The 17,418-nt window shown below is 48.1% G+C and overlaps 2 protein-coding genes across 3 annotated transcripts; one reads left to right on the forward strand and one right to left on the reverse strand.

Moving 5' to 3' along the window:
* The first annotated feature begins 1,180 nt into the window (after positions 1-1,180).
* Positions 1,181-1,606, forward strand: LOC136507003 (uncharacterized). Its single transcript, XM_066501869.1, has one exon. It carries the CDS (start codon positions 1,181-1,183, stop codon positions 1,604-1,606), a length of 426 nt encoding a protein of 141 aa, XP_066357966.1.
* A 5,917-nt stretch (positions 1,607-7,523) lies between these two features.
* On the reverse strand, positions 7,524-15,111 carry LOC136509500 (cation/calcium exchanger 5-like). 2 transcript variants are annotated; one of them, XM_066504274.1, is made up of 2 exons: positions 14,043-15,095; positions 7,524-8,350 (listed from the first exon to the last, which is right to left on the reverse strand). In XM_066504274.1, the coding sequence occupies exons 1-2, from the start codon at positions 15,021-15,023 to the stop codon at positions 7,586-7,588; spliced, it is 1,746 nt and encodes a 581-aa protein (XP_066360371.1). In that variant the 5' UTR covers positions 15,024-15,095; the 3' UTR covers positions 7,524-7,585. The 2 variants fall into 2 exon arrangements, with proteins under 2 accessions (XP_066360371.1, XP_066360372.1); XM_066504275.1 differs by lacking the exon at positions 7,524-8,350 and adding an exon at positions 8,367-9,326 and having other exon boundaries at positions 14,043-15,111.
* Between the last annotated feature and the right edge of the window lie 2,307 nt (positions 15,112-17,418).

Consider the following 17,418-nt stretch of genomic DNA (forward strand, 5'->3'; position numbering starts at 1 on the left):
TCTGCCTAGCAGATTTGCAGTACTTGTACTTCCTAGCTATGCTTGCATTAGTATGGGTTTCAGTATTTTAAAATCTACTATAACACTGGAGGTATGCTTATGATGTATGTATCTATGTAGCGTGCAAAATAGTTTGTATCAGTTTGTGGAATAGCGTGCAATACAAGGACGCTCTATATGCATGATATATTTATTTCTCTGTTCTTATTGTGCTGAACAAATAACAGTGTAATCTGGTTTGCAGTTATTATTCAATAGAATATGATACAAATTGAATGTTACATTTGAAGTTATATAATAAAGAGAACACCTTTACTTCTAAATAAAGCTTGATAAAACTGTATCCGAATTCAAGAAAAATAGAAAGCAGACTGAGAATAAAAAATATTCGTCCAATAAAATAGAGCCCAAGATAGACAAGAGCTTAGTTTACAACATGTCAAACAGAAACTGTAAAAGCAGAGAATATTGCGTGGGATTAGATTGATGATTGTCAAGTACATGATACATATGCATATATACAGGGTTACAGGCAACCACAGGGTGCGCCAAAGCTATAGGCAGCAGCAACCCTAAGTGCATGGGCCTAAGCCCACCCACGGCTTAAACATAGCTAGGCCCCTAATAGCCTGTCTAACAGAAACAAATCCACAAGTTATTTGTAACAAAGAACAGGAATAACAGACTGTTTATTCTTAAGTTCAGTTCCAACAGAACAGAACTGGCAGGTTCAGTGCAAGAGTAAGTGAGCTATCATTTTTTCTCTCCATAATTATAAAGCTGATAGCATTAGTATCTAATAATAAAGTTAAATCACACTAACCAATAAGACGAGGAAGAAGTTGCAGGTAATTAAGCTAAGATTTTGTTCTAATTAATCAATAAGGTAGTGCATGGACCACAAAGAACCAGCCATCACTTCTCTCTTATACTATCATGGCCATTCCAGGAAATAATCTTAGACTAGCATCAACATACATGGAAATCCGGAGCTACAGTGTACCTCATGGATCTAGCAGAGGATAGGGAGCATACCTCAGCGCCGCTGCGTACTGTCGGATGGACGGGCGCGTCCGCGGCGGCTGCAGGGATGTGGTCAAGTCTTCTTGACCGGATGGACGGCAGGGTGCTCTATGCTCAAGGAGGGAGCTTCCACCGCCACGATCCACGCCTGCAGTAGATGGAGAACGGGACCACGAAATTCCACGGTGGCGAGGAGGAGAAGGGATCTCTGGGCAGCGTGGGGCGGAGCTCAGGGCGCGGCAGCCGGGGATGCGGGGCGGGCGGGGGAGCTCGGGCCGCCGGCCGGCTGCTCGCGGGCGCGTCGGAGGAAGGGGCGCGGCAGCCGGGGATGCGGGGCGGGCGGGGGAGCTCGGGCCACCAGCCAGCTGCTCGCGGGCGCGTCAGAGCTCGGGGCGCGGCAGCCGGGGATGCGGGGCGGGCGGGGGAGCTCGGGCCGCCGGCCGGCTGCTCGCGGGCGCGTCGGAGGAAGGGGCGCGGCAGCCGGGGATGCGGGGCGGGCGGGGGAGCTCGGGCCGCCGGCCGGCTGCTCGCGGGCGCGTCGAAGGAAGGGGCGGCGGCGGCGGGAGGGCAGCGGCGGGCGTAGCGGCGGCGACACGAGGGAGGAGTGAGGAGTGAGGAGTGGGGAGTGGGGGTTGGGCCGGCCCGTGTCGGCCTTTAGGTTAAAGGCTTTGCCGAGTGCCAGATCGGCACTCGGCAAAGACGCCATCTTTGCCGAGAGCCAGCCACGTGGCACTCGGCAAAGGCCTGCCACGTGGTAGGATTAGGGTCGGCCAGGGTGACAGCCTTTGCCGAGTGCCACGTGGCCGGCTCTCGGCAAAGGACCCCTTTGCCGAGTGCCACCCCTGGCACTCGGCAAATAAATATTTTTTTTGTTTTTTTTCTTCCTATTTTTTTTGTGGGGTCTTGATACAGTAATTACATCTCAACTTCAAAATTTGGGACAATTTTGAGTTTGTGTGCTATATTTCTTTAATTATTTTTGTTTCGTTGAATTTTTTCGACAATTCCAAATTTGAATTGCAGGTACATGAAATAATGGAATTTGTTCATTCAAAAAATGGTATTCATGATGTTCGGCGTATGTTGAGGCCGTATCCAGGACCTCGCATGAAGTTACGACCATGTTAGTGTCGTAACATGACGAGTTACCTGCGGGAAAAGTGTTTTTAAATTATATAAAATACAAACGAAGTCCGAAAATGACGAAACTTGTCGAGGTGTGTTGTCATCGCATGTGGAGGCTGTGGTAAAAAATTGAGAAAGTTTAGAGCAAGTTATGACGTCGGATGCCTAAAACCCAGACATCTCTACATGTGATCAAAACACTTTTCCTGCAGGTAACTCGTCATGTTACGACACTAACATGGTCGTAACTTCATGCGAGGTCCTGGATACGGCCTCAACATACGCCGAACATCATGAATACCATTTTTTGAATGAACAAATTCCATTATTTCATGTACCTGCAGTTCAAATTTGGAATTGTCGGAAAAATTCAACGAAACAAAAATAATTAAAGAAATATAGCACACAAACTCAAAATTGTCCCAAATTTTGAATTTGAGATGTAATTACTGTATCAAGACCCCACAAAAAAATAGGAAGAAAAAAAACAAAAAAAAATATTTATTTGCCGAGTGCCAGGAGTGGCACTCGGCAAAGGGGTCCTTTGCCGAGAGCCGGCCACGTGGCACTCGGCAAAGGCTGTCGCCCTGGCCGACCCTAATCCTACCACGTGGCAGGCCTTTGCCGAGTGCCTAACGGCAAGGCACTCGGCAAAAGGGACGGCCACGGATGTCGTTTGTCCAGGCCCCCCTTTGCCGAGTGCCCCTCTTTGCCGAGTGCTTCTGTTTGCCGAGTGCCAGACACTCGGCAAAGAGATCTTTGCCAAGTGCTTGGTCTGGCACTCGGCAAAGAACCTCTTTGCCGAGTGCCCGTGGTTTGCCACTCGGCAAAGCTTGAGGCACTCGGCAAAGGCACTGTTTCCCGTAGTGATTATGAATAGTTGTATAAACTACTTTATTATAAGAATTGAAGGAAAGAAGACTCGTAGTATTTTTTATCAAGAAAGTTGGATTACAAATTCTCTTAGTGTAAGGGCGGAGCCACTGGTTATTATAACGACTGTTACCAGAGATACATGTCACTATTGACTAAGTTAAAAATGGGGTTGTTCAAGCGCCCGACAATTTTGAGAACTCAAAGGTGACGGCTTTCTCGTAATACCCATCAATTTCTAAACCACAGGATGACAGGAGTCATCAAATCACTGGATATTCTCACAACAAAAAGCGAGTACTGAGATTCATCAATTCTGTAAATCAGGACTTTTTTTTACTTGTACATTATTGCCTGTCTGAGCCTTATTCGATCTGTTTTAAACTTTTAAATACAACACGCAGGATTTTCTCTCAAAAAAAATTCAGTGACGGGCAGTGCACTTTATTTGCACGCTATCGAGTTTATCAGCTTCTGCTTGTCAGCCCACCCTAGATAGAAATGATATATATACAAACAAGGAGAGTGGACAACTTGGCAAGTGGCACAGCAAAAGTGATTACAGGTATGGGCGTAATAATTAAAAACCAAAAAGAAAAGAAAAGAACCTTGACATATGCATCATCCCTCATTTTAAATTTGCACACATATATTTACTCATCATCAGATAATATAATGCAACTTGGAGTTGGAACGTGCGTAACTTGACGACCTGTATTGCGTCTTAGCGTTGCATGCCTACTTTGACGAGGTATATAAGGGTGTGTTTGGTTGAGCTGTGGCTGTGGGAAAAAGCTGCTGTGGGCTGTGAGCTGTGGGAAAGCTGTTGTGGGCTGTGAGCTGTAGAAAAGCTGAAAGCTGTTTGGTTAAACAAGTATAAAATATACCTTCTATCTTTATCTCTCTTGAAACAACTATGGAAGAGCTTTTTATTCCACCAATTTCAAAAAGCAGAAAACCAAAAGCCAAAAGCAGGGTCAAACCAGCTTTCAAAAATGTACTACGGAAAAGCAGCTGCTTCTGAAAAAACAGCCTCCGAAAACAGCCCCTTTGGTTGGGCTTTTGACTTTTGGGGTCAAAAGCCAAAGCCAAAAGCCCAACCAAACGGACCCTAAATATGCCATGTGAGCATCTTGGAGGAACTGTGCAGGAATCAGGAATGTTGTATGTGCCCATAGTTTTCAGCCATGCAAGGTTCCAAAACCAGACCTTTTCTCTAGGCGTGGTCCATGATTCTTCCAAGGCTCTTATATGGTTAAGAAACCTAGATTATATAGCAGGTTTCTATATGCCTGCTTCCAGGTTGATTCCTGATGGCATTAGGTTTTAATTAATAAAAATTGACGAGTTTGCGCTCTTTTTTTTTTTTTTTTTTGAGAAATGTTTGCGCAAATTTGATGCACATGCATTTTGGATTACTGCAGGGAGCGAGGCCATGCAGTGCAGAGGCCCAGGAAGCTGATGCCGTGGGCCGAGGAGTCGCGGCTGGGCCGCTTGCATCAACCAGATTGATAGTTTGGGTAGAGAGGAAATTTACGTGGTTTCTCAGGTTCTCACTTAGAAAATCCGGAATTCACTTTGGGACACTGTGTTACCACCTCGATTTACTACCATCAGGAGGAAGCGCTGCCAACGAACCGAATGTTAGACTTTGATGAGCTTGCACTCCAAGATCGGTCTTATTCATGGCATATCCATACTCTGTTATCATCACCACCATCGTTCCTAAGCACATTTGAAATAGCGATATTAGGTAGTAACAAATTCTTAATTTTATCATTATGCAAACATAGGAACGAGCTCACCTATCTTTAACTTTCATGGACATATCCACAGGTGTCATGTCCTCATCACTAGTGAACTAATGTTTTGTTTGAGTTGATAAGCTAGGCTAGTCCACGAGATGGTGTTGAGCAAGGCATTATGCATGGTGGAGATGATGATGGCCACAAAGATGCAGGGCCTCAACATAAGCAGAAGGCGAAGGAGATGGATGGAGATGTGAAGACAAGCCCGAAGGCAAAACTTATAGGGCTTTGTTTCACCGACCAAGGTGCAATAGGGAAGAGCATAACCAAGTTTAGGATAGATAATAATAACCGTACTATTAAAAGGGGTATCTTGAGCTAATACAGTTGTCTAATGCCACTAGTTGGAGCCTAACAATGCATATGTGTTAGATCTAGTGTTGTGGTGAGGAAGCAAGAGAAAAATATTTGAAAAACATTTTTAAAATGCTAACTTAGTGCTAATAGGTGTTGTTGTCTTGTGGGACACATTTGGGAGTTAGCACATTTAAAAATGATTTGAGAGAGGCGTTGTTTGTAAGGTTTCTGATCTCGTCGGATTTCTCCGTTGGTCCCTCAAGGACAACACTGCAGCTTAGGCCTCTGCGCAAACTAAGTGGTCCGATTCTCGCTTGTGGTTGTCAGGTGGGTCACTAGAATCCAGTGCTCCAGGCCTGGAGGCATCGGAGCTGGCCTAGGCCTTTTCTGTGCACGTTTGACAACAGCGGAAGAAGCACCGGAGTTTTCTGGTGTTGCCGAAAACCTTCTATGAAAGGTGTCCAGAACCACTGGTGGTATGCCTTAAGGGGACCGGAGCTTAGGGCCTTTGCCCTAAACCTTCTGCAGAGCTGCCCAGGGGGCATCGAAGGAGTCCGGTGACACTGGATGAATCGCACCGGTGCTCAGGGTGTGTTAACGGCTATTTTCAAGACTTAAATCTAGCCATTAAAGGTCTGTTTGGGATAGCTCCATTTTTCAAAAAGTGAATCTAGATCTAAAATTCACCATGGAGCATCTCCAGTGAGATCCACTAGGACGTTTGGATAACCCTGATAGATCAAGATTCACTCAAGAGCATTTTGATTGGAATTGACAGATTTACCCATGGGATAGGTCCCACTTGATAGTGTGCAAAAAGAAATCTTTTCACGGTCTTCTTCCTCCTCCAGCCGGCTTGACGGTGCGCGGAGCGGTTGGCGGCCAGCCACCGCGGGCGCGGCCAGGCGCCGCGTCCGGGGAGGGCGTGGAGCAGCGGCTGGGGCTGGGATTGGCTGGACACGGGCGCAAGGCGGACGCAAGCGGGCTCGCACGACCTCGCCGGATGCAGGCGGGCTCGCACGGCCTCGCCGGAGTCGCCGGATGCAGGCGGGCTCACACGGCCTCGCCGGGCTTCACCGGGGGTGGACGCGGGGACGGAGACGTCAGGGCGCGGCCCTTCAGATGCGCTCAGCCATGGCAGACCCCTAAATTTTATTAAAAAAAAAATCTAATACAATTTATAAAAAATACCCACTACTATCATTATGTAAACAGCCATAAATAACATCAAAAATCTACATCTAAATAATCTCTTCCATTATGAAATATAATTGAGAATAACCCCTAAATTTGCTTATAAATTACGAACTTCAGCCATATTAAAGATAACAAAAATCATATGTTTTAATTTGCATTTAAGTTACCCACATCTATCATTATAAAATATAAAATAATCCCACTACTACTTGCTCCTCAATGGTTTGAGATTTGACCATTCACGGTTGGTGTAGCTCGTATTCCTTGTACACCCTTGTAGGAGGTTTCATTGATTTTATTCGTAAGTTTATTTCCTGCATTCTATTTTTACTTGCGGCGCAATTTGAAAGTCTCAAAGAGAATTGATTTCACTTCTTCCACCGACACTCAAGGGCTCCTCAAGAATTGCATTTTCACTTCAGCTTCATGTCATCCAACTTTTTTTCTCTCTTCTCCCAGCCTTGACAGCTGGAAACGTGAAACAAGGTCACGTTTCTTGTTCCATGAACATTATTTCGCGAATAAAAAGTTCTCGTTCTAAAAACATTTAGGTCCCGCAGTTGCATTATAAAACATAGCTCCACGTTCACGTCATCATTTCCTGTTTCCGTTTCCTTCAGGAAACATGAAACATGGCTGCTAAGCTCCCAACCTATTGGAACTTCTCTTAGAAAGGCTAATAATACAGCCGGTCTGTTGGCTGTAAAATTTCTTGTAGCCTCTCAGACCACCTATATAGTAGTTATCTCTTCACTATTAATACATGGCTCACTTATTTTTCTCATAAAGTTTTTTTTTTTGTTCCTGTGCCTAAACCGACTATAAGCTTACAACTCGCTTCTCCTCTCTCTGTCCTCTTAGAGCCTGTTATTATACTTGCTCTTAGATATGTTTGGGGGAGGCTTGTGCTAGAGATTCTCTCTTTGCTTATTTTGCAAGAAGGTTGATTCGGACCGAGACCTCCAGGACACAAGGGAAGAAGGTCGATTTCTATGCATCTCATCTGAAACTTTTACCTAAACGAGCATAAAAAAACACAACAAACAACGGCTTCAAAGCAACATGTAACATCCTACCAACCGTACCACTTCAATAGACTTTGCAGTGAAATATCTCAATTCTATACATTAAGATTAGACAGCATGGCCAGGCAGATGATATCCCATGAACAGTTTTCATCGGATGCATCAACCAGACAAATTGCAATTGCTAAGTATATACCACAATCTAGCAGCAACTATCTTCACAAAACAGATCACATATCATCCTGAAGAACTCGCGATAGCGATACTGACTATGGTAAACAAGATGTATATACCCATAAGGCAGTAGCCCCAAAATCTGGGTACCCGAAACCTAGCCCAGGTGACCACCAACAGGGTGCCCATCAAGCTCAGAAGAAGAAACACAAATGCAACGACAATTCCGACATGGAATTCAAGTACATAAGCTCTGGGATACACTCTTGCTGTTTGTACTACAAGGGCAGTTCCCAATCCAACCAGCATATTGAACATTGGACCAGCAAAGCAGCCAGCAATGGCGAATGTAGGTTGACCAGCCTTGGCTAGTGCCACATCTGCAACAAGGTCTCCCACAGAGTTCCCCCATGCCAAGACTGTCATGCCGAGTATAGCTGGAGGGAAGTCCATGATAACTCCAATTGCAGCAAGGCAGTTCAGGAGCTCTCCAGCCATGGTCGAGATCCAGAAGACACTCATAATAAAAGAGATGAGGGTGCTTACGATGTTTTCTGTTTCTGGGGCTTCTTTCTCGAAAAGGTAATGGGATAGAGCTAAACACAAGCTAGCAAAAAGCACAACAGACCATAGAGGGAAACGGATTTGAGGGAGAAGAAACACTATTCGGGTATCTAGAGGAATGAATGAACTGAAAGAATACAGGACTAAGAGAGGACACAGACAGATATTTGCACTAATGTAAACTTTGCTCCACTCAGAAGGAAGGGTTGATGGTATTGTAAGCTTCAGAACAAATGCAATGGGCCACTCCCAAACTTCTGTTACCTGCCAGAGGTAGATATACTTAAATCAGTATTGAGAAAAATACAGAGAATCAAAGGAAAATGTTCTCAAACTAAGTATATCTGTGAAGTGGTGCAGTGTGATATATTATATATTATTATAGCATAATACATGATTCATCCCACTCACTCACTACCCTTGCTAAAGCTTCGTGAACTGCAAGAGAGGAGCAACAAAATCTTTTAGGAGTCTTAGGGATCAAGTCTTATGCCTCTATAAATATAGAGGGGCTTATATGAATGAAAGGTTAAGCAGAATTAAGGTAATCCTCATCTGCCTTCTTGCCCCCGGGGACCACACTCTCCTCTCTTGCCCTAGCCCCCACTTTCTTCACCCTCTCGGCTAGGGTTAACCCTGGCCGACCCCTCTGCAATCTGAGAGTGTGACAAATGGTATTTGGAGCCAGCGTTCTTCCATCACAATGGAATCCGATTTGGATCTGTACAGCATGGGCTAGTTGGATGAAAGAGATCAAATAAAAGATGCAACCACTAGTGGTGTAGGCAGCAAAACTCGAGCAGCAAGCACAGCGGGAGCAGACCAAAACTACTCCGATCTATGTTCCAACCCCGAAAAGGGGAGCAACAGTACCAGAGGGACCAATTCTGATAGATCAGCAACCGGTGGAAAGTGAAACAGCCTCTGGTGGATGGGAAGGAAAAACAGATTTCACACCAAAGAATCAGGAGCCAAGGTATGAACACAAGGGTAATCAGAATTATTATAAACTAGCGTGAGCCCCCACGCGGAAGGAGGGCAGGAAAAAAAAAGGAGGAAAAAAATGATGAGTACAGGCCCGATCTTCCGAGAGGTAGCCGGTAAGTTCGATTTGTGGAGATCTCGACGTTGGCGATCCGGCTTCAAATCAGACACGATTCGAACCCTGCAACCGTTACACCACCGCTCCGTTGGTTATCAACCAAGCACAACTTGATTGACCTCGCCAAGAAGGCTTTTCCTGCAAGCGAATCGAAGAGCACAAGCAAGAAGGTAAAACACGCAATCTGAAATTGCAAATATGAATGACGCGAATATCAATAGAGGGTTCAAGAACTCGGTTCCAAAGGACTAATCGACACAGTGGAGGAGATCAAGAACGGGGGCCCTGGATCACTGTAAAAGGATTTGTCACCACAGTTACAATGAACGATTCAGTTTCTCGAGGGAAAACTAAACTCTAAACAAAACCCAATTGTGTAGCAGCGGCGGCGGCTGTGTTTATAGTCTAAGACTCGACCTAGGGTTGGGGATGGCCAGGGGTTGGGCGCCCACAACTTGGGCTTAAGGCCCGACACGATACATGGCCAAGTTGGCCCAAATAGGTGACGCAGCACCTTGTCGTGGTCACACAGAATGATCCACGGACCTTCTGGAGCTGGGACCAGATCCAAAACGACGGCATCGTCGTCCCCTTTCCAACGCATCCAAGAACAACCCGTTTCAATGTCGTATGAGGAAGTTATGACCGAAACAGTAACGACGTGTCTGCTGAATCCGAGGACGACGTGGCAGCTGAGTTGGAAACGAATTGCAACTTGGGGAAGACCATGGCATCGGTGTGTCCAGCGTGGCGATGTCCTCATCAAAAAAGATGTAACGGGTGCGTACTGTTCTGTATCGGTTTTTGCACTGTTCCGTATCAGGTTGGTACTGTTCTTTATCGGGTGGTACTGTTCTTTATCGGGTTGAACGCTGTTCACCGCGGAGCTGGCACCCGGTACTGCTGAGCTACAGTGACCTGAGTCTTGGGGCCGTCGGATGAACAGTGATTGTAGACAAATTTAAAGTTCTTACTGGCGTGAGCCCCCACGCTGCGCGTGGGAAGGGGGCGGAAAAAAAAAATATAACGGGTGTGTACTGTTTCATACGGGCACGTACTGTTCCGTATCAGGTTGCACTGTTCTGTATCGGATTGGTACTGTTTTTTATCGGGTGGTACTGTTCCTTATCGGGGGTGAGCGCTGTTCATCACGGAGCTGGTACCCGGTACTGCTGGTCTACACTGATCTGAGTCAAATTTAAAGTTCTTCCTAGCGTGGGTGCCCACGCTTCGCGTGGGAAGGAGGGCGAAAAAAAAAGAGAAGAAAAGATGGTACGGGTGTGCACTGTTCCATAAAGGGCACATGCTGTTCCGTATCGGGCTTGTACTGTTCCATAGCGGGGTTGGTACTGTTCTTTATCGGGGTGGTACGATTTCTTATTTGGTTGAGCACTGTTCATCGCGGATCCGAGCACTATTCATCGCAGATCCGGTACCCGGTACTGCTGATATATAGTGATCTGGGTCTTGTGGATAGGAATGAAAACGGTACAGATATTTTTCGACTGTATTCGAAACCGAATCCGTTTAGAGGGGTTGAGATCTGTCCGTATCCGAGTCCGAATATCCAACATCTGATACCGTATCCGTATCCGAATACTCAAATTGCATATTTATGATGTCGATATCCAATCGTATCCTATCCGACATAGTTGACACTATCCGTATTTGAATCTGAATCCGGACAGAAATATGAAAACAGATGTAATATTGGTGATATCCGTCCGTATCCGATCCATTTTCATCCCTGCTTGTGGAGCAGCGGATAAACAGTGATCGCAGACAAATTTAAAGTTCTTATATGGATATAGATGATTGTTTCCAGAATATGATGGAGTCTACAAACCCTTTTCTATCTCAGATAACACCAGAAAAAGACAAGATGCTGTTAGCATCCTTCCACTTGACAGGTCAAGCCTTGACATGGTTTATGTGCTTAGAAAAGGATGAGAGCACCCAATCATGGCCCAATTTTCTCTCTATCATCAACAAACCTTCGGACCTCTGACAGCAAAAGAACTCGCTGGGACATTTATCAGAAACTCAACTGCATGAATCACTTAAGGAGTACACAGACCAGTTTATGACACAGCTCTCTCGGGTAAACAATCTGTAACAAGCTATGCTATACAAAGCAGGACTGACAGATCTCCTGCGCCTCAAACTGGAATTACACCAACCACCAGCCTTGGTGCCTTGGTGCCATGGGTCCAAAGAGGCCCGGCAGTGGTGGACCCAGAGGCCCAGAGAAGGGCCAGGGCTGGCCGAGCACAGGAGGGGAGGCCCTCCCCTGGGTCCCTCCTCCCAAGGAGGAGTCCACGTCCAATTAGATTTTGAATAAGATGGGAAAGAGTAAATTCAGATTAGGAAAGATAGAGTTTGTTTAGGAAAAGGAGAGTCCAAATCTATAAGGACTCTACTTCTAGTTTGCTTAGGGAACAAGCCATTGGGAGTATAAATATAGGGGGCGTGTACTCATATCAGGCAAGCAAGAAATATAGAGGATTATTCCTCAAGCTCTCCTGCATCCCTGCTCCCCTGCGCCTGCCATCTCCAGTGCTGCCATTGCCCCCTGTGCTGCCGCCTGCCGTAAGCCAGCCTCACGCTGCCTTCGCCTTCCTGTCCCTCATCCTCCTACCTCCTTCCCCTACAATCTACACAACCCACCTCCCACAAATATAGTCCCATCACATCTGGTATCTAGAGAACAGGTATCCATGGCCAGCAACAACAACACCGCTCCAAACGCCACCAACGTGAAGGCACTGCTCGAGAAGCTCGTCATCAACACCAACACTCGCTTCGATGAGCTTCAATGCCGCTGGGACAATGTTGACACCCGCCTCATCTCCATCGAGTAAGGCAGCACTAAGTCCACCAAAGACGCCGCCGCTGCAGCCTAGGAGGAGGGCGAACATGCCGTTGCCTTCCCTAGGCTGCCGACTTCCCCTTGCGTACAAGCGACCACAGGCCGCCGTCGCCTGCCCGTCCCTTGTCCTCCTACCTCCTTCCCCTACAATCTACACAACCTATCTCCCACCAGTATAGAAGAACCATCACACTTGGAGACAGCAATCTCTCTGACAGGGAAGTATGCAACCCGCCATCAGCCTGACACCCCGGATACTGCCTCAACAGATACACAGACTCAGGTTTCACTACATGTTGCAACTAGGCCAACTATGCAACTGGAAATCTGTGTGAATGGGCACTCCCTGTTGGCATTATTGGGCTCTGGATCTACACACAACTTACAAATATCAATTGGGCCAGAGCAATTCACTATTGACTGCTACAGTATACCACTTGGAGATTATGATATCATACTGGGAGTAAACTGGCTAAGTTCCCTAGGGCCAATCATGTGGGATTTCGCAAACTTAACAATGAAATTCTGGAGACATGGGAGGCCAATACTCTGGATAGGTTGTTATGAAACTGTCCATCCTCTTTCCTACTGGATAGCACCAACAACGAAAGGATGCCGAACTCATTAAGGAAGTATATACCTATTACTGGGATGAATTGCTTCACAGGGCGAGGAGAGATGTAATGGTCAGCAAAATATATTACTGCAAGAGGGGGAAATCCAAGGTGGCTGGTTGAACTATTAATAAGGTAGGGCCAGTTGGGCCCTGTGTCATAGAGTTAGGCTTGATAAATTTGAGTTGTAATTAGATTGGATTCTTCCATCTACAAAGTATCAATCTATTAGGAGTCTTAGGGGTCAAGTCTTATGCCTCTATATAAATATAGAGCTTATGAATGAAAGGTTGAGCAGAATTAGGGTAATACCCCTCTGCCTTCTTGCCCCCTTGTTCCCCTTACTGTTCACGCAAGCAAACACACCTCTATCCTCTCTCTTGCCCTAGCTGCGATGCCCCCAGGGTTAGCCCTGGCCGACCCCTCTCCGGTCCATGTGCATGACAATTGACAATCACTAGTCACTTATATGCTTCTCAGCTTTCCCTCCACAAAAGTTTCACCTTCTTTGTAGTTGCTCTGTCCAAGCACCAAATACCTAGTTTTTCCTAGAGGAGAAAAATAAAGGGAGGAGCAGACAATAGACATCCTAACTCCAAAACATACTAAAACCAAACATCTAATCTGGCATGCGAGAGTTGGACAAATCGCTCGTCTGTTCATCAACCACTATGAGCTAGCAAATGTCCAAAATACCAGCAAGGATGCTTGGGCATTCACTTGTTCGTGTTATAGCTGATACTGGCAACGTTCGTTCACCCGTAAGCTTGATTGACCAGGTGGGTGCTTGGCTTACTAGGGTTGTAAGAACATGTATTGGACCCTAGGAGAGTTGAGTCACTATCCTTATTCCAGCTAGTTCAGCAGCCTTACTAAGTTGGTTGTGGACTTATGACTAAACAATCAACGATTGCTTTTCTGACCAGCATGGCAAAGGAAACATTTATGTGTATTTAGTGATATTGGGGCTAATAATCTACAAACTATACAGAAGAACTGTTACATGCTTTTGAATTTTTTTCCCTAAACATTTGCTGGTAAGAGCTATGTGTTTGATCGACTGTTTCACATTTGAATCCAGTCAGTAATGTTAAAACCCAAAGTTAAACGTACTCCAGGGAAAGGGGGGGGGGGGGGGGGGGGGGGGGGGGGCGCGGGGGAGGCAAAGTCAACGAAAAGATGAAAGTTGCAGATAAAGAAATCATAATTTTCAGCATTTTTTCAGGTGAGACTGTTGAATCTGCAGACACCACCAAACAGACTAGGATTGATGTCTCCGTCAAGCAAGTACTACTAGCACATTGGACATTAACAATGACTCACTCAAGTAAGCACACAAATTAACAGCGAGTTGTTGAATTGAATGCATACCTTCGAGAGCAACGCACACAAAGCAGGTTGTTGTTGCCGCCTGTGATCCTCCACTGTGATCGGCAAGTCCACGGCCACATGGCCACTGCCACTCACCATCTCCAGCTCAGCGGCCGCGGCGCTGACCGCCTTCCCCTCCGCACTCCCCAAATCCATGTAGAACACTAGCCCCACAAAGAAGGCATAGAAGAGCACGAGCCCAACAGCCTGCCAGAGGAAGATCTCAGCGCTGAGGTAGACGTAGAACAGCCCCGACGCAGCGACGAGGTAGAAGAAGACGTCGCGCGCGAAGGAGGCCGGCGGGACGGCGAAGGGCGCGGCGATGAGCGCGACGGCGCCGACGACGAAGGCGGAGACGAACGCTCCCGCGGAGAGAATGGCGGCGAGCCCGGCCCTGGGCATCCCCCGGGGCCCCCCGAGCGCCGCGGCGGAGGCGAACGCGTCGGGCGCGCCGTTGCCTAGCGCCAGCAGCGTGACGGCGGCCATGGACGGCGAGAGCCGCAGGCGCGCGGCGAGGCGGGACACCGCCGGGGTGAAGCGCGCCGAGGCCGCGGCGGCGAGGAGGCGGAAGTGGAGGAGGAGGAGCAGCGCGAGCAGCGGGAGGGAGAATCGCGCGTCGCCCCGGAGCAGGCACGAGTGGATCGTGGCGTAGTCGAGGAGCGCCGGCGGTTGCGCTAGCGCGGAGGAGATGGCGCAGGTGGCGGAGGTGGAACCCCCCGGGGTGGCCATGCCATGCGCCGATGCGGAATGCCGCGCGCGTGGGGGGGAGTCAAGTGCGTGCGGGGAGTGCGGCGGCGACTGAGAGGCGAGGGAATCTGGGGAGGGAGGAGGTGAAGATGGCAGCCAGCCAGCCCGAGCCCGACAGCGAGTGGGAGCGGCACGGACGCCGACGCGAATAGGCCGAACGCAGCCCACGAGCGGAGTGGACTGCTGCCGACCTCGGCGGTGGTGGTGGGTCCCGCGCAGGTACAAGCGCAACATGGTTTGTGGGGCCCGTTATTTTGACGCGGAAACTGGAACGGTCTGGCCAAAGAGCAGCAGGCTGCGCCCGTTCGGTTTGCAACTTGGGCCCTTTTTTTAAAACTAATTTGGGCCCCTTTTTTAATGCAACTTGGGCCCTTTTGGGCAGAGTGTAAAACGTCCTGAGTATGCTGCGCCCATTCGGTTTGGGCCACAATGCTGCCCTGGTCGTGTCCGAGTTTTGTTTACAGTTTTATTGTCTAGGATATATGCACGTGCGCCGACAGTTTAGTTCGGTTTCTTCGGTTTTTTATCAGAAACTTCGGTTTCTGAAATCCTCTGGCCGATCGGTTTGTCACGGCACAAGGAACCAACAAGTTCAGTGCTGGTTTTTTCAGTTCAGTTTTTGGTTCAAACCGTGCAAGCACACAACAAAGAAGAGAGAAGAAGCACGTCACTCTATCGCTCGCATATGTGCCGCTGGCCATCGTCCCGCAGCTTCGCTGCCACCATAGAGGCGCAGAGGGGGGCCACCATTGACCGTACCCCCATGCCGTGCAGAGGAGTGTGTCATCGTGCGCCCTCGCATTTCCCTGCAGTAGGTCAGCAAATTACCGCAGAGGAAGAGAAGCGTGTTGCCCCGTTGTTGAACTGAATTGTTGTTTGGGTCTCAATTAGATGGATCAAAGGTGAATTGGTGTTGAACTAAGAGGTATCTAAACATTGGCTAGGGTGGTTGGGCTTAGGTTCAAGGGTTTATAGAAATAAATATTCATAAATATTTATCGGACAATGTGGTGTTCCTCTGGACACTCCGCAGGTGCATTCCTAAAGGGGTGACTTTTCTGGGTTGGGGTCTCAATGTTCCCGTGGATGATCTGGGTTCCTTTGGACACTCCCCAAGGACATCAGGCAGTTTAGGGGAACATTCCGAGTGTGCACTTAAGTTGTGTTGGCTCTAAGTGATCCCACAGACAGTCCGATGTTCCTCCGTGCGATCTATGAGAGCATCGACAAAACCTATGTGAATGGTTTGTTCTTTGCGTTCTTGAGCTTTGGTCTAGGGTTTGCGGGTGGTGTTCCCTAGGGATGTGTGCTTATCATCTAGGAATGTGTGGGTGAGGTGTTAGGGTTGTGCAACTGTCGACGAAATATGGTCGGCCAAGCGTCTGGTGACAGAAGTCCAGATCGTATTTGACGCCTTCATCTACGTGATGCCGAAGCTCGGTGTGGACAGATGCATTAGATGCGATGCCAGACGAGGAGCTGGAGTCGCCCTCTCGGACTGTGTGGACGGATCCTTCTTGATAATCTTCAATCCGGAGCATGTTGACGAAGTTGAGTGGCTTCGGCTGAGGTCGGTGTATAGGACATAGATCCAAGCAGCGTTGTAAGTTATACGCATAGCTGGAGGCAGCGTTTCGCAGGCCGTAGGGCTGGGCCTGGTGTCTCCCCGTCGAGGCTTCATACTCAGAGAGTTGAAGACCCGTCGCAAAGACTGTCCGGCGACGAGCGGAGCGCCCCTCAGGAGTAGATATGACCACGAGATCTGTACCAAGTCGTGTAGGACGACTGGTCCGAGCTGGTCGGGTAGATCTGTTGTGGGAAGCGGTTACCTGCTCATTAGGTTGACTTTGAATCGTACTTACCAGAGCTAGGGTTTCAGCGAGTTTGATGCCGACCCGATCGATGGAATCGAGCAGGTCGGTGTTGTCGATCTGTTTCCCTTTGTAGCGGGGAAGCGGATGACGGGTTGTCGGCGTGGCTGAAGACGATGTAGGCGTGGTCGGAGCCAGATGTACCGTGGTCGGAGCCGGATCTGCCGTGGTCGGAGCCGTATCCGTCGTGGTCGGAGCCGTAGCCGATGTAGAGGAAGTAGTGGTCGGCGCAGACTGAATCCACGCCTTCTCCGTGGTCATGGCGACGAAGTCGTCAGAGCCGGTGGTCCATGTGATCTGGCCGACGGTGAACGTGAGGCCGCTCGGCGTAGCCATGGAGCCGGAGGAGATGACCATCTTGTTTGCTTGGAGAGCAGTACGCACACCTCCTACCTAGCGCGCCACTGTCGACGAAATATGGTCGGCAGTCTACCTAGGGGTATGCCTAAGATAGTAGATTGTCGGTAGACAGATGCGCAAGCCACAAACAAGACGGTGACGCAAGACGAACACGAGGTTTTATCTAGGTTCGTCCGCCAAGAAGGCGTAATACCTACGTCCTGTGTCTGATTTGTATTGCTGTATGTCAATGAGAGATGTTTTTTAGAGGGATCCCCTGCCCGCCTTATATAGTCCGGGGGGCAGGCTTACAGATCTGGAAACTAATCCTAGTCAGTTACAATTGCCATATGTGGCCGGATAAGGATTCCTATTCTAACCGACCAGGATCCTGCTTGATCGCCAAATCTGCCTTGACT

The sequence above is a fragment of the Miscanthus floridulus genome, chromosome 15, assembly GCF_019320115.1.
Source record: "Miscanthus floridulus cultivar M001 chromosome 15, ASM1932011v1, whole genome shotgun sequence".
Taxonomy (NCBI): domain Eukaryota; kingdom Viridiplantae; phylum Streptophyta; class Magnoliopsida; order Poales; family Poaceae; genus Miscanthus; species Miscanthus floridulus.

Excerpts from the sequence above, each read along its gene's own strand:
- LOC136509500 (XM_066504274.1), bottom strand. The coding sequence starts at position 15,023 with ATGTTGCGCTTGTACCTGCGCGGGACCCACCACCACCGCCGAGGTCGG. Across the intron at positions 8,351-14,042 it reads TGTGTGCGTTGCTCTCGAAG|GTAACAGAAGTTTGGGAGTG; the intron begins GTATGCATTCAA and ends TACCTCTGGCAG.
- LOC136507003 (XM_066501869.1), top strand. The coding sequence starts at position 1,181 with ATGGAGAACGGGACCACGAAATTCCACGGTGGCGAGGAGGAGAAGGGA.